This window comes from Lates calcarifer, linkage group LG1 (assembly GCF_001640805.2).
Source record: "Lates calcarifer isolate ASB-BC8 linkage group LG1, TLL_Latcal_v3, whole genome shotgun sequence".
Taxonomy (NCBI): domain Eukaryota; kingdom Metazoa; phylum Chordata; class Actinopteri; family Centropomidae; genus Lates; species Lates calcarifer.
In genome coordinates, this window is record NC_066833.1 from 4903524 (window position 1) to 4929041 (window position 25518).

The following is a 25518-nucleotide window of genomic DNA, read 5'->3' on the forward strand; positions in this document are numbered from 1 at the left end:
TGGCAGGTGGGTGGCTGAAGTGAGAGGTGGTAGAGTGAGAGTGTAACAAACACACAATAAAAATTTGCATACAGGTGTTAAAACCATATGAGAACCATAAAAATATGTTTTTAAGCGAAAAATGTTTGACATTAGAGAAGATGCATTTTATTGTATTTATGCAAAAGTAAGCAAAGGGAAATAATGTCAAGACATCACAATACTGAACTGCTGACATTTATACTTTGCACACACACCATACACACATACTACAGTGACACAGTGCCATACACATACCACAATGGTTGGACCCTTAGGGAAAACTACTGTTCACATTGTTCACACCAGCAACTTCTTTTTTATTTTTTTAATTGTTTTACTTCTCTTTAAGTAAATACTTTTTAAATTATTTACACTAAAGGGGTTCTTTGTACTTCAAAGTTTTAGAATTACAATTTAAATATTTCACTTGGTGTTGACTCCAAAATGGTTTAAAGCAATAATTCCAATTTATTAAAGCTTATTTGCTAATGTTCGGCTCTATTGGTTCTATTGGCTATGATAATATCTGAGCTTCAGTAACAGGGCAACATCACTAAGAAGATGGCCGACTGGGCTGGAAGAGAAAACAGGAAGGACAAACGTATTTGGAAGAGGAACTAAAGTGAAGAGCAAGATCATTACTCTTAAGTTATTTATTATTAGACCTTGTCGGAGTAATGTCCCCGTGTTCCTAGATCTCAGAAATTACTTTGGTAAAGAAATGATGCTGTATAAACACTGCATGCAGTATTTCTACTTTAAATGTATGCAGCTAAACTCATCTCAAACCCAAACCTAATCCAAAGTCAGTCGTCCTCTTAAACTATGATTTAATAAAGTGAAAAGGGGCAAAAGTGTCCTCCATATAAAGGTCAAACTGGCTCTAACAGTGGTGGTGTGCACACACAGCAGCAGTTAAGCTCAATGTAATGTTAAAAATTGCGTGCATACACAGGAGCGTGATTAGAGTTGACTAAGAGTGATGTCTTTAATCTCCTAAATGGAAATCCAGACTATGCCTTTATTCCAGCCTCACAACTTAGACTAGAGAGGCTGGGTATGGCTGGGTTTAGCAAATCTGTGATTTTCATAAGGGCCAAGCTTAATAACACTTCTGCTGCCAATTACGCTGCCAGCCCTCTGTAGGCTTGAAATATATTGCTCCCTATGAGCCAGGGAATTACCTGTTTTGTAAAAGGCCTGAGCAAAAGCCAGAGTAATGCCATGGCCATATTGCCAAGATTGAACCTAAGCTAGCTTAACCTTTTATGAATGTTACAGTAGCTGGAAGCTGATGCCTGAATCCTTTGCCTAATGCATGCAGGTATAAGAGCATCAAACCGAGCCGTTAATGAAAACATAGCAATACACCTCCTCCTCCTCTCACCATTAACAGGAGCCCCAAGTCTCAGTCTCTCTTCTCTCCTCCTCCACCCTCTTATCTCCTCTCTCTGTTCCCCTCTTGTGTAACCAGAGGGCTTCTCCTCTTCTCTCCTGCCTCTGCTTCTTAATTCTCAACTCAAGCATTTCTTTTTCTCATTGTTTCATATTCCTGTCATTGTAATTGCATTTGTCATATATTTTATAGATCTCCACCTATTTAATAAGGCACAAATCTCACACTGTTTGTTACCAGTGCAGGTTTTATTCCAGGTGTGTTTTCACTCTGTACCCACAATTTTTTGCTAAATTTTCACTTGAAAACTTCTTTGACATTAATCTAAATGTTGCAATTGTCCGTTGAATGTGTTTTCTGTCATTCCTGTTCCTTTATCCGTTACATTAGTGTGGGTCAGTTAACTAGAAAACTGCCCAACTTCCCATTACATATATACCTTTGTTTGCCCCTGTCCCTGTCTAATCTTTGTCATCCTCAAATGTAAATGTTCATCCTGTCCCTGTTTGTCTGCCTCATTCTATCAAGCCCTGATATACTGTCTCTTTTCACTGAGCTCAGAAGAACCATTTAGCAAATCCAAACTTATAATAGGGCCGGCTGTAGCCCAGGAAGTAGAGTGGGTCGTCCACTCATTGGAGCTTGCATGTAGATGTGCCCCTGGGTAAGATAATTAAGTCTGAATGGCTCCTGATGGCTTTTCCATCAGTCTATGAATGTGTGTGTGGTCAATAAGGACAGAAAAGCACTGTATAAGTGCAGTCCATTTAATAAGAGCAGTAAGGCTGATAGTCTGATATATATAAGACATTTTGTTAAGGTTTTCAAACTTTGTAAATCTCTACAGAAAGCCTCTAACCTTCAGCACCTGATTGACACAATTTGTGTCGAGAATCACACTCCTTAATCCATATCTCGGTCAAATCTAAACATACAAAGTATACATATTTTTAGATTCAACACAACTTACACTTTCCAGCATTCACAGATTTAAAGTCCATCATGATTAGATGTCCATAAGATGTCCAGAAATCAGAAAAAAGACGTGCCTTATGCCTTTACTGCAGATTCTTGCCTGAAAAACATCAGCTTGGAAGTTTTCTTCAGCTTCACAATCAAAAGTAATTTAGTGGTTGTATGTGTGTATCCAAGTGGGAAATGCCAATCGCTAATTGAGCATGACTTTTCATAGAGCAAATCTATTAAAGTAATTAAGTGTAGGCTAAAAAAAACAGGGCTCAGCCAACAAGCTAATTCACTGATTCCATGGCAACATTATGCTACTAACAAGCTTTATTCATTGTCCGGTCGACACTCCCCTCTGTTCCATTCATATACAAACATTTGCCCTGTGGTAAAAACCTATGGATATATGGACAAAAAAGTCCAAATATAGAAAGAACAATATAGGACACATCACATGCAAACTCATGGCATTTTTGAATGGTCCAAATAAATCTGAAAATAATACAATAAATTGCCTGGTGAAGACATGTAGTGACTGTAGATAAAGGGAGTGAAAACAAAGACTAAGTTTTTCCTCTCTCATTTCTTTCCACCTTTTATAGCCATCTCCGCTATCTATGTCCATGGTGCTCACTTTGTCTTTCTTCCTCCATCTTTTCACTGGTCTATCCATCCAAACTCCATCTCCTGACTCTGTGATTTATCTCCATACATTTCTCTCTCTTTCTTTCTTCCTTCTCTTTCTAATACCCAGTGCCTCTTCCTCTACATTTCTCTTGCTGTCCTCTCTCCAGACCCAATTTCTCCCTCGTCCTCCCGTTCAATCTAAGCCTTTCTCCACTTTCTCTCTTTCTCCACTGTTCTCCTGCCCCAATTGCTCCCTCTGTCCCTCTTTCCAGTGCTCAGCCACAGTGATCCTGAGGTTAATTAGCCCTCCAAGTGTCAGACTGTTAGATCCCCTCTGCCTACCTGCTAGCTGCCCTGTGATTGCCTCAGTAGGGGGACTAACAAGCTTGAGCGTCATACACTGGTGAAGGCAGAAAGTAAGGAAAGAAAAAAAAGACAGGGGGGAGAGCAAGGAGAAGCCATACATGGACAGAATAATGATTTCAAGGGAAATTTAAGGAGAGACAGATCAGAACAAAGGGGAGGAACCAGAAGGATAACAGCTTGACCAGAGTGAGAGTGTAGAGAAAAAAGTGGAGAAAAGACAAGAGGTGATGAAGAACAAAGAACAGAGGGATATATAAGGATACTGAAAGAACAGAGGCGAGAGAGAGAGAGGGAGCAAGCGAGCTATGAATATGATAGTAAAGTAACTGACTGATAGAAAGAGAAAATAAATGACAGGCAGAGGTAGAGCTGGGTGATATGGGAAAAAAATCATATCACAATAGGATCTTTCATCGGTCGATATCGATATATATCACAATATAAATCAAATCACTATTTCTGTCAAACTTGAAGGTTCCTTTTTACTCCCAAGTGAGATATGAAGGTACCATAAGGTAAATTTTAGGGCTGCCCCCCAAAATGTCAGCTATTTGATGCATCAGTCAGAAGATCCTGAATCAACTCACAGAATGTCAGTAGACAAGTTGTTACACTTTTTTTTTCTTAGCTGCCTCACGGTTCACACACACAGCACTGCAGGAGCAACAGAACAACAGGCTGTAAACTCTACAACCAGATCTTATCTTAAACCACTTTAACCACAAAAGTAACTGTGGAGTTAAATACTTGATGAAAACCAGTGTGAGTTGCTCCGATTCTCTGCGCTCTGGTGTCAGGTGAGAGCTGCATGCTAGTCGCAAGAGTAGACACAAGCGGAAACTACTGGTGTTATGATGAATTAAAAGTGGCAGAGATAACAGAGCTATAACCAAGACGCCAACTTTGTCTGCAGTGTCTCCGCTATGTACATTTTATAGTGGCAACCCAAATTATTGCCACTGCTACAATATTATAAATTTGCAAAATAACCAGTTGAGCCATGACCCACAATGAAATAGCTAACATTAAGTTAGATTTGTTTTTGTATTTTCTACTGGGACAAATCCCACATTGTTTTTATCAGCTATCTCTGTCTCTAGCAGCTCTCTGTACCAATCGGTCCTCTGACATACGGGGCTGTGTCCGTTGGGGCGTCTTCTTCAGTAACACTGTTGCGAGACTTTTTGTTAACAATTTCATTTTCTCCTTTATGTCGCTTCTACTCCTGACACACTGGTGTGTACCGCTGCAGTGTCCAAAACATTAGCACATGTTCTTTTACTGTGTTTACTCCTGCACTCCTACACACCTGACGTGACTCCAACTCTGTTCCAGCCTCATGATTGGTTCGACGCGGATTAGGGTACGAGTTTTGCGTACTGTGGAATGAGTTCTATCAACATTGTTTTCGACGATGTCTTAAGCCTTATTTGATATATAATATTGTCTTATCGATCAGCCCTAGGTAGTGGTAAAAAAAAAAAAAAAAGGCAAAAAATGATATAATCTGGTAACTAGTATTCAGAAGACAAAAACTGGTTGAAGAGAAGGATAAGGAGAAATAGTGAAGGTACAGAAGACAAATGGAAGTGGCAGAGATTTGTTGGAGGGAAAAAAGGAAAGAATAAAAGAAAACTGGGGCGCCCTCATAGCGGCGCAGTTAGGGCACGTACCACGTGGGCCCTAGTGGTCTGAGCAGGCGGACCCCGGTTCAACTCCGGTCGGACCTTTGCTGCATGTCGTTCCCCTACTCTCTCCCCATTTCCTGTCTCTCTCTCACTGTCCTCCAAATAAAGGCAAAAAAAGCCCCAAAAAAATACTTAATAAAAGAAAAAAAGAAAACTAGGAGGATGGATAGAGTGTGAGCAGGATAAAAAGAAGTGATAGATACAGGCAGATGGTGAATAGACAGACAGATAAAAATTGTGATTGTTAAATATAGTGAAACAGGGGAGATTGAGGACAATTAAACTGGTCAAGTCCAGAGAATATGAAAGCGGTAATGAAAGAAAACAGAGGAAAAGAGCCACAGTAAAGACAAATATAGATAATAAAAAAGTAAGGCAGGATGAAGACAGGGGTCATGAGTGTATGAGAGTGAGAAAAGAGGGTAGATGGAGATGAGTGACGAGTGAAAAAGAAGAGAAGGAAGCTGGTAATGGGAGAGGAGAATGGAAACAAGAGAAATAAATGAGCAGAGCTGCAGATGTGATGGACAAGAGAGACAGAAAAAAGAGGAGGCTGTTAATGGCAGACGGTGAGATGGGAGAGTGAGGGGAATGAATATAGAAATGGACAGAGAAAAATCAGTTATGAATGTAAACAGACACTCACCAGGGAATCGAGCGTTATTATTGTAATGTTATTAGCGTAACTACAAAATTACAACTCTTACTCCATTACACACAACCTTCTTGAACATTATTAAACATGGGCAGGTATTCTAAATGTGAGAAAAAATGGCAATACTGAAAATATGGAAATATTCTGTGATGCTTAGTTGTAGAAACACCAAACAAACACAAATACAAGTGCAGCACATTGGTGACAGTGCGGTGCTAATACTGTCAAGGTCAGAGGTTTGAATCCTGCCTAAGCAACACCTGCATATTATCTATGGTCTAATGGTGCTGGGTGGCGTGTTGGAAGCTATGTCAGCTGAATTTAAATAGCATTAACTCCTGGTTTCTGTTACATTACTGTTGTTCTCAGAGCTCATTAATCAGCCAGGGCCCCATCAGAGAGAGTAGACAGTCAAGACGACTGGCCAAATCAAGCATTTGGTAAATTAGATAAAAAATAATGATTTTTTTTTTTATTTTTAAGGTCTTTCCTCTACAAGCCTCTGGACGTCTCACCGCCCTATGCTCAGTGGATCCTGTGGTCGCTCATCTCAGTCAAGGCTCCTCTCTGTTCTGGTTTTTACCTGTATAAAAGCAAGGTATGTACTCACCACACTGAAGTCCAGATTCTGTTCAATCCACTCCTGGCCATCCTTGAATTCCTCATGCAGACCCATGATGTAAAGAGTGTCTAAGGCATCCACAATGGTCGCCCCTAGTTGGGAATTACCTGCACAAGACACATGGTAAAACAAATGGGAAAATTAGATTAATTTGTCCTGTCACACTCCAGCCAATTTGCTATACAAGAAAAGCCTCTACCTCTGGGAATTATGAGTGGAAAACTAATCACAAAACACAATGAGCCTAATTTGTGAAGGAGAAACTGACACAGTTGTTGCGCTGAAAATCAAGAAATTACTGAGACAAATTTTAATATATACTAATAAAACTTTGGCTGCCCATCAGAGACAAAGCAATGGGAACAGGGAGAAACTGGAAATCCACACAGAAAGAGCTGTAAATTGTACAGTGCATTGTTGTTGTGAGGAAACAATCACTGATTGACCGGTTCAACCGATAGTATGCCAAACAATGCTAAGGTGAGTTAGATGAGTTGTAACATCTCGCGCTGCGACATGATAAACACTGGGTACACACTATGAATAATCTGTTCTAACATCCATATCTTTTTTCCATCTCAGAAACTCATACTCCTTTTTCTGATTCTTCCACTATTTCATGCACAATATTTGTATTTTCTCCCTGGTGTGTTAGGATGATTCAGTAAGTTACAGCCAACTCTCCTCCTCTCTTCAATCCCCAATCCACTGCTCTCAGCATCACCAGAGAGCTGGCAAATGGAGAGTTAAGTGTGAGTTTGTGGTGATACCCAGAGAACAATTACGCTGCTAACTATAATTTTACTATTTGCTGGGTAATATCGAAACATCTCTTATCTAATTTTTTCCTCAAAATTAGTCTAGTCAATATTTCCAACCTCTAAAACACCTCTAAGGAGCAAATATACAGGAAAATATTGTCTTTTTAAATTATATAATTAATATGCAACATCTCTACTGATGTGCACAGCAAGCCAATACTTCTTAGTGTGACCTTATTCTAGAGGTTCGAGGGACAGCCTTATGACTTCAAAGTACAGTAAAAATGGCCATGCTCAGTCATCTCTTGTGGTTCAAGTTTAAAATTAATATTTGGACAGGCGTAATATGATATATGACCTCTATCAACCTGCTTCTGTGACAAGGAGGACTTCCAACATCGTTGTGCTTCAATAGATAGATTCCCTTAATTAAAATAGTCCACTACTGACTCCGCTCATCTGGAGTCGGATCGCAGTAGCAGCAAGTTAAATAAGGTATTCCAGATGTCCCACTCCCTAGCAACTTTTTCCAGCTCCTCCTGGGGACCCTGAGGCGTTCCTAGTCCAGATGAGATATACAGTCTCTCCAGTGAGTTCTGGGTCTGCCCCAGGGCCTCCTACCAGTTGGACATGCCTGGAAGACCTCCAAAGGAAGGCGCCCAGGAAGCATCCTGATCAGATGCCCGAACCTGAACTACCTCAACTGGCCCCTTTGAACATGAAGGAGCAGCAGCCCTACTCCAAGCTTGGATGTCTTAGCTCCTGTGCTCAGACACCTTACGAAGGAGACCCATTGTGGGATCTCATTCTTTCAGTCACTACCCAAAGCTCATGATCATAGGTGAGGGTTGGGACATAGATCAACTGGTAAATTGTGCACTTTATCTTGCAACTCAGCTCCCTCTTCACCACAACCGTCCAGAACAATAACCGCATTACTGCTCATGCTGCACCAATCCACCTGTCTATCTCATGCTTCATTCTACTGTCACCTCAAGATACTAAAACTCCCTCTCTTGTGGCTGCAATACACCATTTTCCAACAGAGAACCATGGCCTCAGACTTGAGGCGCTGACTCTGACTCTGCAACTGACGAAACGCAATTAGAGTAATATCTCACAACAGAGATGGGACATTCAGCTAATTAGTGCAGAGTATATAGAAAAGGTGTCATATCATCATAAAATGATTAAGTTGCCTCATTCACCTGAGGGCCATGGTTTGAAGATTAGGAAACTACGGCTAAAATGTGTTGTGATTCTGGTCATATATGGACAGCTACAGGTCTCTGACATCAGGTCTCTGACAACAGGAAAGACTCCAAGTTAGAGCACAAGCCAGTTTTAAAAGCTGTTGTTTCACTATCACTGATCAACCACCCCATAAACCCCTGTAAATATATTATGGCTACTTTGTGCACCACAGAAATAAAATGTTACTTATTGCCCCTTTAAGTAAGTTGCAACTCATCAAGCACTGTTTGTTCCACTCACTGTTATATTTTCACTGTTGATGTTGTTCATTATTGTAATACTACCAAAGCTGAGGTCAGCAACTCTCCAACTCTAGCTTTGGGGCTGCTATCTCCCAATAACGCACAGCCATTAGTGTTGTGCTAATTTAAATACCACAGGCTTTGTAGGTATCGTCACAATCACGTCCCCCTGGGTTAGGGGATTTGACCGTAATTTACAAAAGCAATTAACAGGTCAGTCAGTCCTCGTCCTTTAGCCTGGGTGGTTTTTTAAATCTATATTGTTTTGTACTTTTCTTTAGTTGTGGTGATGCCCATACAGTGAATATGAATCATTTCACCTTTTAGATTTGAGAGTTTCATTTTATCCACCGTCCTTTCTCTCCTGAGTGATGGATATCTACATGTTTTTTTAGAGTTGAGTTCTACTACATTAGATGTCATCATTTAGTTTTTATAGAGTTATGCTAATGAGATACTATCTCAGTACTGCACATGTTCTGACAGATGTTACTTGTACAGTTATTTAAATAAGAGAACTATTTTTCAGATCAGCACTGGTCAGTTTCTAAAAGCAGTCAGTGTGAGTATTGCATTGTACTACACCACTATAGTCTACCACTTTTTAGCATGTTAATATTCATGGTGGAACAATCACTTTTTCTCACAAATGTACAAAGCTGGTTGTACATTTTGTACTTTTGCAGTTAGTGTTGTATGTTTAAGGCATATCTTGGACATCTGTTCATACAACAGTATTAGCATTGCATAGTTACAATGTTGCTGGATTGAAATTTCCCTTTTTATTAAAATAATAATTTTATGTCAACGTGCTGGCACATTTGTGAAACAAACCAACTATATAACTTGAAGTATTAAGGAGTCACAGCAGATTCAAGGAAATCTCCTCATTAATATATAAAACAATGCAGTAAGGTGTTCCAAGATCTCATCAGATCATCTTGATCCCCCCTCTGTTACTGCTCACTGTGTTTGGTTCAGTTTATATTAACAACATACATGTATTTTAATGGTAAAAGTCAGTGTCACTGCCCTTTAAATCCCTCCTCATTTCATATCAGCTACAGCGTGTGTTGCTGGAATTCCTGAGCCTCCCCGCCATCCCCTCTTATCTATGACTCTATTCAAAGGGAGAGCGTCTGGCTTCATGCAGGAGCTGCAGTGTTATTATCATTATAGACAGGAACCGCTAAATCACTCTAAAAATACACTGCAGTCAGGCGGGCACGGCTGATAGCAAGATGCCCTGGCCGCCTGCCGGATCTTGACAGATTGGCCCGACTGTTGGTGGAGCAGAGCCCCTCTGCCTCACCACACAACCCCTATCTCTCTCCCTTCTGTCAATTTCATCACCCACAGGTATGCTTTAGGGCAGTCATAGCAATGTGAGGCAGAGACAGAGGCCTGTCAAGGTTCTTGAGTCAGAGAATATTCCTTTAATGTCAAGGTTTTCTCTATCCATTCCTGAAAAACGCTTCCTCTATGTTAACAACAATGAGCGAGCAATTGCCATCGCTGCTACGAATAAAATGAAAATGTGATATTACTATTGTGTAATCTGGCTCTGTTTTTCCTTCTAAAATACTGAGAGGTACACTCCTAATTGTTTTAGAAAATCTTGTCATAATTTCTCCTAACTCTGTTAGCGTATTCTTGCCAGCAGGCAGCTTCAGTGTAAAACTGACACTATAAGCAACTTAAAGTGACACAGTGTTGGTTGAGATTTGCAGATAACACATCCTTTTATTTTAATGTCTTACAACACAAATTTAACAATCCTACATCAAGTGTAATGGACTAATGTTCATCAAAGACGCAGTCAGACACAGAGATGTTAAAACTTAAAACAAATCTGATTAAATAGTCTTTATGTTCAAGATTATGTCTAACAGCCATCTCAGAGATAACTTCAATTTGTATTACTTTTGTTGGTGTGCTATGGTGGAATAATACAACAATTTGTGTGTTATTAGTTCAAATACATTTTATTGGTTCAGAACTGTAACACAGATGAAGATCTGACCATATTTTTAGACAAATGTAAACATAAATGCAGGTAATTCTTAAGGCTTTGCTTATACTTGTCAATGTATGGCTAAGCGCTTAAATACTGACTCCTGGTTGTCATTTATTAAATTTATCACCCTCTCCAATTTATTATTTCAGTTGAGATTTCAAAATAAGAGAATTTAAATTTTCAGTTTACTTTAATGTTTCTCTGACTCCTATGTGGGCTATGTAACCTTGAGACGTTCAGCTCACACACTGATGTTTGGCTACAACCTTGTGATCAGACCTAGAACAGTCTCCCCTCTCCATCTCCTCTCTGCTCCATCACACCCTCCGTCTTTTCATCTGCCCCTCCTTCTTCTCACTAACCATCTGTTTGTTTTCATTCATCACGGTCTCACTGTGTTCTTCCTAATCTTTCCTTGATCGCTCCATTCAAACCGTGGTGCAGGGATACGTCTTTAACCTTCTGCAGCCGATTCATTTTAGTTGAGCGTTCTACCCTTGCTAAATCTCCTTTTTTCCCTGTTCATCTGGCTCGACCCTGCCTTTACCTGCAGTCTGTCTTCATATCTCAGCTTGCATTGTTTCACCGTCATTCTTGTCAACACGCACTGCCTACTGCTGTCGGTTTCCACCATTCTCCCTACATCTGAGTGCTGTACAGCCTTTCATACAACGCCAACTGCAAGCTGAATTGGCACTTCCAAGAGGTGGATTTAGGGTTGCCAGGCACTGCTTATCTGAGACAAATTGGCCAGGATGAGGTTTATTTATTTGGGGAATTATCACCACAGCCTCATGCACACACACAGACACCCTCAGCTGAAAATTCTGTCACACTCTCCCAATCCAACTCTCTTCCTCTCCTTACATGTACAACCCTTTTCCTTTGATTGAATTCACACCACACACCTTCCTCTCTACCTCAACTGAACTTGCTCAAACTCTTCAACTTCCTCTCTCCATATATCACAATCTCACACACCTCTCTCTTTCTCCTCTCTTCCATTATTTCTCTCGCTCTCCCTGAAACACTCACGCTCCCTCTTTCTGTCCCTGTGTGCCAGTTTCATTAGACGACAGGTTTCAGAGCTCTCCGGTATGAATTCACACGAGGCAGGAAAACGTGATGACATTATTCAGTCTTCATTCTCTCTGTCTTGTAAACTGTCAGCAGTGGGAGAGTGGGAGATGACGGAGAGCTCAGGTGTGCGTGTAAGTGTGTGTGTGTGTTGGACAAGTCAGACAGGATGGTTGTGTATGTGTGTCTAGTCTGCATATGTTGCATGGATTCATTTGGTTTTGTGTTTGTACAAAATGAGAATGGAAAGAAGCGTAGGGATGGTGTGGGGAGTGCTTGTAGTTTATGCAAATGTGTGCGCTTCTCCTTGCTTTGTTTCAGTGCGTGAGGCAAGTGTTTTGTGTGTCTGTGTGTTTCTCTGTAGGATCAGATTCAGAAGCCTGACTGGAAGTGCACTTTTTACACTGATTTAGTCTGAGCTCTTGAGTTGTAGAATTTCCAGGACTCTCTCTCTTGTATTTGCTCTCTAGCAGCTTCTCTGATTTTGCTTTCACCCTCTTCCTCTATCCCGTTAAGTCTCTTGCTCTATGTTCCCTCCGATGCCATTTACACAACCATCTGCACTGGCCTCAGTCTTTTCTTCATCCTGCATTCTCACATACAACAGACAACAAAATTGGAACTGTACAGATGAGCAGCTCAAAGAAGCAATACTATTTTTAAAGATTCTGGTCTAGTTAAGAATACTACATCTGTGCATTAAGCAGAATATCCAGGACCAATGTTCCCCCTAATTTTTCACATGTCTGAGCATACACACAAACTCCCTGAGAATTCCTTGGACCACTGTGAGCAACATCAGACGTGCACACTGTCGCACACTATAATTTTATGCGCTACATAGTTTTGCTGTGCGCAGGAGAAAGCGGGAGCAGTGCGTGATTGCGCAGGCGCGTAGCTTAGAGGGAACATTGTCCAGGACAATGGGTCTGGGAAATTATCCTGCTGTTTATTTTTTATATGTAGTTTTCAATGCTGTGACCAACAGAAATGAAATTTTATTCACCTCCATTGTGCTGGGCAAACATTTCAGGGATGGAGGTCACATTGACTGAGGAAATTAAAGCCTACACAACTAGAGGTAAGTGAGAAAAACTTTTTTTTTTTTTTTAAGCAATCTAAGTAGAATGGCCTTTTAAGTTGATACATGATATAACATGGTTTAGCAGGGAATCCTAAAATTTGGCTATAAAAGAGTAGTTACATACTGAATGCTGGGGACTGACAACATTACAAGTCATTTGATATATCAGTTTGGCTCTTACACTTCTCTAAAAATCTGAAAGGTTAATTATCACTGTTAATGTTCAGAGAAACAACTTTTATCTAAAAGTGAGGATTACCATGTTGTTTGTTTGTATTCAGCCCCAGACTTTTAGCCTTTGTTCCACCATGTTAGCTCTCTGGAGATTACTTACACTCTCTGTCACAGCCTGCTACACAGTTTTGTAAAAATCTGTATTGCAGACATCAACCCCATCTCCTCCTCTCTTGCTCCACGTACACCAAGGCATTCCAGCCTGTTTTGTAATGAGCCCAGCGGCGAGAAACAAAGCCAAGCCAACTCCCCGGGCCAACTCAGACCAGTCTGGCTGGTAGTGGACAAGTGGTTACCAACTTATTTGGCACCAAAGTGAAACATCTGCTGTGTTTTGTTTTCCGCCTCAGAGGGCTACTGGTCAGACTGGCCCTTCCGCTCAGTGTGAGCTCCCTGACTAAACCCCAGCCTGACTGCCTGTCTTCAGGCCTGGTGCCAAAGGGTCTCGGTCTGCAGTGGTTTTACTGTAGAGCCATTTGATAGTATTCCCTTGTCTGTATGCAGAAAAAAGAGTAAACAACTTTGAAGCAGACGGACACATGGAGCTACTGTTAAAACTATGTCTGCAGAATATACACTATGTATGTGTAAAATGGAAAGTGGAAGAATTATAGGATCTCCTCCACTGAGTTCTGAATTTCAGTGCCACATTTGGTCAGTGTCTACAGTATGTCCAACTAAATGCCAATGCCAGGCTGGGAGTAGACTGAATCACACAGCACAAAATCCACAGGCTGAATACAGTGTGGGTAAATCTGTTTAGTTTTCACAAAGTATTTCTACAGAGATGATCACAGTGCATCTACAGTTGTTTAGTTACTCACTGTTAAGTGTACTTTGAACTACTCTTGTAGTTGTAATATACATTGTGTACAGGACAGCTGCTCAGACAGACAGTTCTTAACACAGGGAGAGTCAAATATTTCATGTGTTACACAATCTTCTTGGTGAGAATAATAGTACTCTCAGCTGGCACTGACACTGATTTTGACTTTGATTCCTAATAATTCTTATTTATCACCTACTCTGATGGCAGATTGGAGCTGAGACAAACAGATCAGCTAAACAAAGATCGGAAAGTCATATATTTCTTCAGAGCAACAATCTCCTCCACAGAGCACTCCATCTCTTTACCTCTTCATGAAAAAGAAACCAAAAAAGCCATCTGAATTATCCAGCGAATATATGGTCTTTGAGCTGGTAACTAGGAGAATAACTGCCTTCTAGTTTCCTTTTTCACACAGTGTTTCAGCAAACTAGTCTTTGAAATGTCCAATTTGTGTTTCCTTACATGTACGAGGTCTGCTTAGATTAAAATGTCATGTGCAAGATGTTGAAAGTAGGTCTACGCAGTTGACAGATTAATAGAAAGAGTAGCTTAGTAAAGTCATTTTGGGAGAACAGTGGAAGTTGCTCAAGATGAAGTAGACAGGGGTTCATACCCTCACCAGCTTAGCCAGAGAAAGGTCAGCAAATCCCTCAAAATCCAACAGTATATACACAGCACCCTCTGACTGGGATATTCAGAAGCCTAATTACATCAATTGGTCAGAGGCAAATACACAACAAAACAACAACCAAAAACCAAGCTGCAGAATGGATCACTGCAGTAGTCAACCAGTGTAAGGGTGGACTGATTGGTGTTGGAGTAACTCTAACTCCTGGAATGTACCATCATAACACTTAATGTACCTGACCTCGTTCTTGAATTTCCACAGAGGGAATACAAACATGAGGCAGGTAGGAGGGCCAACCAGATGAACAGGGGAACTCCCTTTTCACTGCCACCAAAGCTCCCCAATCTTCTGTGCTGAGGCAGCTCCCTTGAGTCTGGCTAGTGATATCAATATTAATAGAAACTCTAACGGCTTTAGCATTATATAGGGCTACATTGTGGGTAATGGTTCCAAAATGACTTGTCCAATTATTCAGCGGAACTACACTTGTAGACTCTTGTAGCCCTTATCATCATTTGGTCACACTGATAGTAGACAATAAAAAAGAAAAAGAAAAACTGAAGCCTGTAGGTACAAACTTACAATGTTTTTTGAGAAACCCCCCACCGCTTCCCTTTTTTTTTTTTTATTCTGTTTGAAGGGCTTTTGCGCATTCCTGCTGGACTCAGCAGTGGGCAAATCCTCCTGTTTCCTGCTGTCCAATTTGGCACTGGCAGCCCTGCTGAAAGTTTAATCTGAAGGGTAAGTGGGGAGGTAAAGGAGGGCCAAGTGGAAGAGTTCTGATGGAAATTTGACATATTGTCAGGAGTAGGATTCAATTCTCTTCTCAGTCTCATTTTGCACTACAAATGTGCAAACCAAAGTCTGCAAAGAAATAATTTAGTAGGCTCCCTCATCTGAATGGAGATATACCAGTTACGGCTAACACAAGCAGATAAGGCCTGAACTAGACCTAAGAGGGTTCCTATAATATGAAAAATAGCATAGAAATTAGCCATGTAAGACATACAGTGGGTTGACATTAGTGATATACCGATATGTTTTTTTCAGGGACGATACCAATTATTAGTATTTATTTATTTATATCTATATATCTATTTATTTATTGATGACAAAGCCATACAGAGTCTGTTCACTTTTAATTCTATTCTATTTATATTATTTGCTATTCTATTTATATTCTGTGTCGTTTGCTAACTGTCCTGCATACTGCCCTGTCTTTCGTTCACAAACTGTTGTTGTACTGCCCTGTGTGAAGTGTTGTTTTCTGGCTGTATTTGCTGCTGGAAATTGATCCCAAAGGGATCAATAAAGTCCGTCTAAGTCGAAGTCTAAGTCTAGTAGTAAAGGAGGCTGATAACCGATATTTGGAGCCGATATTCATTTGCAGTAAAAGTGAAAATACTGGCGTCAAAATTTTGTACAATACAAACTCCAACACTTAACTTCGTTTAAATGCCTTTAAGCACATGTTTATAAAACAGCTTTTCAGATTTGCAACATGTTAAAGGTTTTTTTTTTTATCTTAGACAATAGACATCTTAAAGTTAAATGAAAACTTAAACAAATAAACAGCTCCCTGAAGTTTTCTACAGTAAATTTAGTTTTCAATATAACTGAAATGTTATTTTATCATCATTTTTTTCACTTATCTTTGTTTCAAGTCAAAACAAAAACAAAAAGTGCAGGGAGTTAAAGGTTCACTGCTGATTGGCTGTTACCCATGCCATGGCTCTGCGTGTAACCAATCAGATGGTGCTATGCATGGGACAATGCTGGAGACAGAGTAGTGACTGCAGACAGAGAGGCACGGCTGCATCAGAGCCAAAATAACACAGTTTTAAATTGGATCTCTTATTGGCTGTCGGATTTTTAAAAAAGGCTGACGCCGATAGGCGCCAAAATGACGAATATCGGCACCGATGATCGGCCCATCCGATATTCAATCTATCCCTAGCTGATATGCCACATTTAAAAATTCTGCGCTTAAATTTGCATTGTAATACCTGATGAATTCTGGCTGGCTACCATTATTTACCATGGACTAACTGTGCTACAGTAGTTCACTATACTGTATTCCAAAGCCAACTAACTGTGCAATGTAATACAGTGATGGTGTTGCTCCTCTACTTCCATATCTGAGTTATTTATAAAAATATGTATGTAACCATAAAAGGCGTCTTTAAGACCCTTTTGCAGGGGTCTCTGTCTTAAATGAGTTACCTGGAGATGTTAAAATGGCAACTGGAGCTGGGATTTCCGACCTACTCAAAGAGTTAAAGTAGCTAGACACAGCTAATAAAACCTACCACATCAAGTAACGAAATCTGTATCCTTACACCTAATTTGAATAAGGAAAAACAAAACCAAATCAGGAATAAAGGAATTCCAACCAAGGAGAGATCACAAATTTCAACAAGCAAATCTTCTCTCACACAGAAAGCAGCTTTAGGCCCTTGGGCAATCATTATAAAGTGATCAGTGGTGACACTCCACCCACCCCCTACAGTCATTAAGACATCTGACTCTACACGTTGGGCTAAAAAGAAGCAAGGGCAGACCTCAATGTGTGGTCTTTTCAAGCACATTCAGTTCAGCAGCATGCATGTCGCTTTGTCTCTTATCCAACAAGGGAAATCGCTGCATTCATTAAGTAGATATTAACCAGCGGAACACCATCTTGCCATTAGTTGTGAAAACGTGTATTTGTGTAATGGGAGATTTTAATCAGAGGGCTGACAGAGAAACTGTGGCTGTGAGCTTATGAATATGACAGTGATGAGGAAATGTTCTTGGGGTGGAGTTAAGCTTCATCAAACAAACATCCTTGGAGGTTGTAGGAAAGGAATCTTTTTTTCACCTAAATAGATGAGATGGTAGATTTTGGTAGATGGTAAGACTAAAACCTACTGATTCCTTTTGCAGAAATTAAAGAAGATAAATTAAGTAGTAAAACACAAAACTACTGCAGACACAAATACATTATCTTTTTTATATTCAGTTTTTCTAAATTATCCTTATAAGAAAAAAATGTCAAGAGCCTTGAGTCCTTACTGGAATCAACTGTGATAAAAAAAAAATAAATAAAAAATAAAAAAATATATATATATAAAATATATAATATATAATATATATATATATATATATATATGTATATACACACATATATATATATATATATATATATATATATATAATATATATATATACACACACATTAATGGATGGTACAAGTGTGTTGGATAAAAGCCTCCACCTGACAGCATGCTGCATTCATAAAGTTTAAGATAATCACAGAGGAAATACTTTAAGATTACTGTCTGCAGGTTGTTCAATATCTTGCCTTGCAATCAATCTGTCCTGACACTGCACAGTGAGCACTTTAGTTCATTATGGCTAACATACTTGAGCCCAAGACAATAGCTACACCTTGGATTTTTACAAATTTCACTGCACTGATGATTTGCAAATAAGCAGCTCAACACCTCAGTGTCTCTGCACTCCCTATTTCCTCTCTCACTTTTTTCTGACTTATTTTCTCACTCTCTCCTTTTCTCAACTATAATAACTGCATTAAGTGAGAGAAATTTATTCTTTCCAATCCACTCCATCTCACACTCAGCTTTAAGTGTCTTGTTTATTCACTGTCCTTCAGAACAATAACTGAATGCTTACATCTGATTCATAGTTTAACAGCTACTTTGCAATACTTCAGAAGGGGAGTTTCAAACAGATCCATCCACACAAAGAAAAAAAGCCTCTGACTGAGTGGGAGCCATAGAAATCATGGTGACATGACTGAAGAGCACAGTCATGGGATTTCACGTTTCAGACATCTTGTTGGGATGCTGTCGAGCTAAGCAGCAGAGAGGATGCTTACAATACACATGCTGTGCTATCCAGCAACACTGAGGTTTAGTGAAAGTGTACAGTGACTAATGTATCATGCATTATTTGTACCATCACATAAAAGGTCTTAGTTCATGGACTCCAAATTTGGACCCTAAACTATGGATTGCCTGAGTTTATAGCTACACATAAATATGCTATTTCTGTTGTTTTCCCTCTGCTGTGCCTGAGTCATTGGCCTTTACCCATGGGTGCATTGCTATGGTGCCACTGTAGAAACCCTTTTCCAGGATGCAATGCACTGTTTTGCCCTGGGAGCCAATCATGTGAAGACATGACCTAGATGCTGGGGGAAAAAAAGCTGCATGGCTGTGAGCAAGAGCAGCCTTCTGACTTCATGGTTATCACGGAATCCACACAAACCCTGCAGAGATATTGTGAGAGGGAATTAATATCTAGTAGCTCTACAGAAGATTACACTCCTCAGTGTCTATTGATTAGAAAAGCTGGAAATCAAAGCAGTATTTGATCTGGTATTGTGGGTTTACAGGATTTTGGATGAAGCATTATCTCAGACAGAATCTATACTGAGTGGACTCTTTTGGTTGCCACAACAGCAAGTTTTGATCAAGATGATCAGCCACAGTACAGTTCTTGCCCAACAAAGACTGACTCATGGCAAAAACAAACTGGCAACAAAGTATGTTTGCTCTGGCCCAACTTAGTGACTCCCTGATATTTATGTGATTTTAAGACAAGTTTTAAAAAACATTCAAAAAAGAAAAATGACCTCCTGAAAAGCTGACAAAGCAACAAAAAGGTGTTCACCCTCTATGTTATTTGAAACTATACTAAGGATAGGCTGTCAGATCATCTCTATGGGCAACATGATACACAAACAACACAAGTAATCCTGTAATGTACAAGGATAGTGCTGCCATGAATAATGAGTAAGCTCTCTCCAGTGTTGGACTGACAGAAGGGCCAGGTGTCCAAACTTCACTTCAGTTTTGCATCATCTCCATTGCCTCCTACCTAACAGGCCTCACACAGCTACATGCCTGAGGCAGTGTGTGATATCATTTACTGTGAGCATGTCAAACTGCCTGTGGGAGAAAGCTATGTGCCTGTGAGGTGAGAGATTCTCCACTTGCAAGTTTAGATTAAAATTGTCAGATGAAGAGCTTTCAGGGGAAACCAATAAAGCATTAACAATTACTAGGTGGAGTATGTGGACCAGGCCTCAGACTCACCAGTGGGTTCCCTTGTGTGCCGGCAGACAAGATTAAATCCCAGGAAGGAACTGGTGAGGTCACGCAAAGTCACAAATGAAATCCAGCGACAGAAGCAAACTAACGACACTCCTGATAATCTTTTGTAGGCTGAAAAATATTTAAGAAAAGCAGCAAATCCTCACATTTGAGACGACAGAATGAGTTAGGGTTGGGAGATTAGATGAGTATATTGGCTGTCTGCAAATGGCTTGATTCCATCACGGGTGATTTTTCTGGGGCCATTTCTTATTCTTTAGTTAATTCAATGATCTACTTCCTTAAAAATTCAACTCAGTAAGTAAATAACCTGTAAAGCACAATTCAAAGCATGCAAGTTGGACAGGGTAGTAACTACATGCTATAAGCTTTTGTGGTTGCTATCTGATTGATTGGGGCTGAAAAGCAATGTCAACTCCTAAATCATATTTGTGTCCTAGATCAAAAACTGTATGTTTCATTTAATAGTATATGTTAACCTCACCTGTAAGCAGAGGCATCCTTCACCTGAAGCCATTGGACTCTTTTTAAAATAGTGTTGGACAGCTGTTTAGTTTTGTCTTTACCGCTTGTTTGTCAAAGACCTCAGGGTGATTTATTTATTTATTTTATTTATTTATATATTACCCTGTAGGCTGGAATGATTCAGTGAAAGACTGCAGATGACAAAGGAGAAGGTGAAGGCAAATGAATTCAAACACCTGTGTGAACATATAGGCAATCGCTGGTTGTTGGGGTAATGGTGACTGTTTGAATTTTTCACATATTGCCCAACCAAAAAGAATGAGTCAATGTATTTTCTTAATAAATTAAACTATTAATTGTTTATTAACATTATTGCCTTCTGATATTCTGATGATTAATCAGTCTGTGTTTCTCGGGTAAAGAGGGACAGGCATCATTCAACTTGTGATTATCCAAATTCGAAATCTGTTCCGGATCTTGCCTGGACCAGTCCAAATGAGAAAACTGGAGGGACCTACTCTCACCCCGGAGGGACAGAAAGACAGTGGTGTGGACTTACACACACACTGAAGTTCTGATCAATGTAAAGTGACCTACATCCCCTGAGAGCATTTTCCAGCAAACACAGAGGAGTGTGTTTAAAGATCAGAGCCTGTGCTGTCCATCTAAAGTAAACTTCAGCTGCCGGTGAAACCCAGCCTTTGCTTTGCCTGACCCACAACCTCAACAAGGGTCAAACGCTTTCAGCCTGAATCAATAGGTGGCTGACGCTCCTCATACAATTACCCATGGGTATCACTACCCTGTGTGTGTGGAGGGGGCAGAAAGAGTAACGACACAGAGATGAATAGAGATGTCTATCATCTGACTGAACAGACTCACCACTGGGGACAGAGCTACTATGATCAAAGCTACAAGACACAAACAGGAGACATGAAACTGGGCAGGTTGCAGTAGTGGTTAGTTCAGTAGTTTATTATAACACTTACTTTCATTATCAATTAACTTGCTCTTAATCAAATATCTATTTAGTCTATTAAGTGTATGAAAGTGGTGAAAAACAAAGCAGCGTCCTCCAATTGCCAGGATTTGCCCAACCAACAGTCCAAAACATAAAGATATGATATGTGATTTACTATATAGCTAAATTATATATAAAATAGCTTTTGCAGTTTTCTTTTGATCAACTTACTGTTGCTGTTTGCTTAGGCTTTCTATACTTTTTCTTTTACTACTGTTTATTGCATCAACATTAATAATTATAATGTGTTAGGAAATGAATGCAGTAGATGCAGCCTTATTCTAAAACCGACAAGAAGAGAACAATGTGTGCAAGAACCATTCTTGGTTTTATCAACTGACATTTTGTTCCTTCCCTGAAAATGTCATCCTTAGAACATTTTAAAATGAGCCTCAATCTTTGCTGGATCTTTGTCAGCATGGAGTCTTTGCTGTTTGTGTCTGTGTGTGTTTGCGAGTTTAAGTTTCAGGTTGCATGCTGGCTGTGTCTGACACTGCTTGAACTGTGCTTTTCTTAACCCAGCTTGAACTGTGTTTCCTTTACAAGGCCATGCGTTATCCTTGCTTGAACTGCTTACCCTCGAGACAAAGGCTGTGTTTGTATCTGCGCTCAAAATCAGCTCCACTCTTTCTCCACAGAGCAGAAGAAAAAAGAAAAAAAAAAAAAAAAAAACACGACAAAACAGGGCCAGGCACTGAACTCAAGGTTATCTGAGCCTGGTGCCACAATGAGAGCCCCAGTCCTCTTGTTACCATTCTGGCCTCTCCTCTTCTCTCTGGACAGATTAAGACTGTAAACTATAAGGTCTCTTTAACAGCTTCGTGGAAGGCATGTTTAAGAGGCAAACTGTATGCAAATTATTGTATTCATTGTGTTAGGCACAAGCACAGCTTCATTCTAGCCTGACGCAGGACAACACTGTGCCAGCTTGGTCAGTTAAGGAAAAAATTTCCCTTCAGTTCTTGAAGTCAGTTGCACATCTTGAGTATAATGTTTGTCTTGGGCTAGCTTTGGTAGCAGGGTTCACTTTAAATGACAAGACATCAAAGTGATTTAAAACCACAATCACAGTCAATCTGCAATCTTTGTCTCCATCCAATCACCTGGCCTTTGTACATGTGTGTGTCCTCTTGGTAGAAGCTGTAAATGCTCCTGATAGTTACAGCAACACAGCAGCAGGAGCCTGCCGCATCTCCAATATATTGCTTTCTCTTTTCTGTACTGCTCTTTCATTCAAAGACACAGACACACACACACACACACACACACACACACACACAATCAATACAGCCAAGTTCTGTAGGAGGGCAGGATACACCTCATCAATAATGGAAGGGTGTTTCATGAAGAATGTGAGGCTTGACTCTTTGCCTCGCATCTCGCTTGTGTGCTTGCTGGCCACCCTGTGACTAATAACCTGCAGATCCCCAGACTCGACTGAGCCATTACAAGGAGGCAGGAGAAAATACTGGTCCACACGGACACTGAGAAACACACAAAGACATGCTGCAGACGAACAGTCAGACACACAAGAACACCAACAAATGGAAGCACACACACAAACAGCATCTATCTACCATTTAGCAGCAGCTCATAAAATAACGCGGGCGCCTCTGGCCAATTTACCAGACGGAACATTCCAATTTGACACAAAAGCCTCATAAGCATGCATCCTCACACCACACACACACATCCAGCAACCTAAGGCACAAACACACACACTGAAACCCAGGGAAACGCACAAGTCAAATTGGCAATGCATAAACCCTCTGATAAACAAGCATAAAGCAACATCTTCACATGTATACATTCACACTCACATGCAAAGACCAATACAGGACCCTTGACAACAATATGAGTACTGATTATTCTGAATTTTAATTTACAATAAAGAACCCATCTATTGATATGATATATTTTCCTTCATCTTTTCTGTCATTTAATTTAGATGTTCAAATAATTCTCTAAATTATAAGAAGAGAAGAATATACAAAGGTGAGTACACTAACACAGCCATTCCACCTGGAAAAGTGTTTATAAATGTTTTTTACACCTTTTTATCAGCTGTGATGGTTACAAGGCCACAGAAGAAGACATGTTATAGCTGACAAGAGAAGAGGGCATAGTAGCAGAGTAGACCACAGCTGAGCAGGTATGAAAAAAAAAACAGACAATTTTCTGGAGTGTCGACACTAGAGAGTGGTGATAACAATGTTGGAAAGGTTTATGGCCTGCCATGTTGCATTGATGACGCACAATGATGCAGCTAAAAAAAAAGTAGAGTGGTTTCACTGAGAAAACATGCTTCAAATCAGGGATTTCTTGACAAACTATCCAAATCTCTGATGTTTGTCATAGGCCACTGGGCCTGAGGTCAGCTCAAGTTAGTCACGCTCCCTTGGGGTTATCTGGCTGCACTGAGCTTTCATCTGCTGTCCTGGATGTAGCAGTAGATGAATGAGTGATATCTAAAGGTAAATTTGGTTATACTAATAGCAGAAAGCCATGTTCCACTGGGTAAAATATTAACAATATAATCACATGACTAGAGTAGAATAAAATGCTGTAGAATCACTAGAAATAATTTCCCAATATAACAATAATGATAAGGATATACTGTATTTAAGAGCAGGAATTATTATCATTAGTAGAGTAAGTCATTTTTTGCTTTTTTTCCTGATGATGAATAAACTACTGCTGCCATAGCAGAGAGAAGAGAGAGGAGAGAAGTAGTTAATATCTAATAAGGTCAATCTGACATGTTGCATTTATAATCAAGGGAAATATTTAACAGTATGGGGATTATTTCTCTAATAAAAGTCACCAGAGGGTTTAGTTTTTATTTCCAATTATCATCACAAAGTCTCATCTTGTTATTCTCAGATGCAGTGACAGTATAAGGTTGTAAAAGCTCAGGAATAATGTCAGCAATGAAAGGATTTTGTACAATTAAAAAGCAGATATGGTCATTGTGTAGTTATTTAGTGCGATTAACTATCACTGTATTTGTTAGAGGTTCTGTTTTAAAACCAAAGGAGCAGCAGCAAAATAACTTACCTATACAAATATCTATAGCTCATTGTTATTAGTTACTTTAAAAACAAATTTTTCTCTTTGTAAACTCTAGTAAGGCTGCTGACAGGTTTTCTCTGGGCCTGTGAAACTAACCTACTTCGGTGCTGGTTAGCTTATGGTAGCATAGGTTATAGGTTGTTGATCTACTTCAGTTTAAGGTGAGCCAGCTTCATGAAGAGGGAAAACCTGAATTAAGTCTGAAGATAGCTTGATAACCCACTAATCTTGTTTTTTTTTACAGGCCCACCATCTACACTCACTTTAAACTAAGGTTATTCAGAGTTTAATTTTCCATATAGTGATTAAAAAACTTCCATGAATGAAATGCACATTTCTGTGAAAAATACTTGATTTGAGCACAATGTCAAACCCCCAGTCTTTGTCAAAGTAAGGGTCATTTAAAAGTCAGTAACACCGACATTGCTCTGGAAGTGATGACAACTTACAAAGGTGTGAAAATTCTCCTGCTGTGGTAAGTGCAGTCCAAGCTGTGTGATCTGTGTTATCATTGATGGCAGCTGCAGAGGTGGATACCAAAAAAAACACAGCCTCCAAAACACAAATCACAGATGATGAGAGGCTGCAATGGACTGACCTCTCTGTGGGAAAAATGATCACTGCCAACGGCAAAATTTCGCTCTCTGCAAACAGGAATTTCCCTCGTGACTGGACCCTGACAAAGACCTCAAAAAATGTTTTAACTCCCACTGTCTAATGCACAATCTAACATTAACACATTGTACTATGTAACAGTTATTCGGGTAGAATGTTAATACTGTTAACCTGAGAATGTGATTGTTCAAATTTAACACATTATTGTTGCTGACTGTGTAATATCAGTGTTTGCTTACAACACTGCTCCATAGCTTAGCCATAGATTTATATACTGGAAATATTATCAGTGAAATATTACCAATACTTCAAAAACATTTTCTGATTTTCTGTTATCTAACATGTCAGTGATGTGTGTTCTCTGCTGGTGATTTCGATGATCTTGTTCCTCCATTCGCAAGCACTTTTCCCAAAGTGATATTTATCCTGCTGAAGGCATTATCACATAACCTTGTCCACAAGAGAAAAGACAGGGCATTTGTGTGTGTGTGTATGCATTGTCTGAGAATGGGCAAGACAGAGTGTGTGTGCATTCATGCATGCATCCATGTGTGATTTACAACCGTGTGAGCAAACTGCCAATGGGCACAGACAGCGGTGGGATAGAGGGTTTGTCTGGCTTACCAAAGATATTTGTGGAATGTCCTTTCTTGGCGAGGGGCTTCAGCTCATTATGACCCCAGCCGTACTGTCTGTAGCTGTCCCATGCATGCTTCATCATCTGAGAAAAAGAAAGAAAACAGAATGTTAGAAGTCTC

General features: G+C 39.9%; 1 protein-coding gene across 3 annotated transcripts in view; it reads right to left on the bottom strand.

Annotated features, from left to right (window-relative positions):
- The window catches only part of man1a2 (mannosidase, alpha, class 1A, member 2), a 121469-nt gene that overhangs the window by 55631 nt on the left and 40320 nt on the right, over window positions 1-25518 (bottom strand). For all 3 annotated transcript variants that reach the window (XM_018660689.2, XM_018660690.2, XM_051067269.1), the window contains exons 4-5: window positions 25385-25481; window positions 6330-6448 (exon numbers count right to left, since the gene is read on the bottom strand). In XM_018660689.2, coding sequence (XP_018516205.1) covers window positions 6330-6448; window positions 25385-25481 — 216 coding nt within the window. The remainder of the gene's footprint in view (window positions 1-6329; window positions 6449-25384; window positions 25482-25518) is intronic.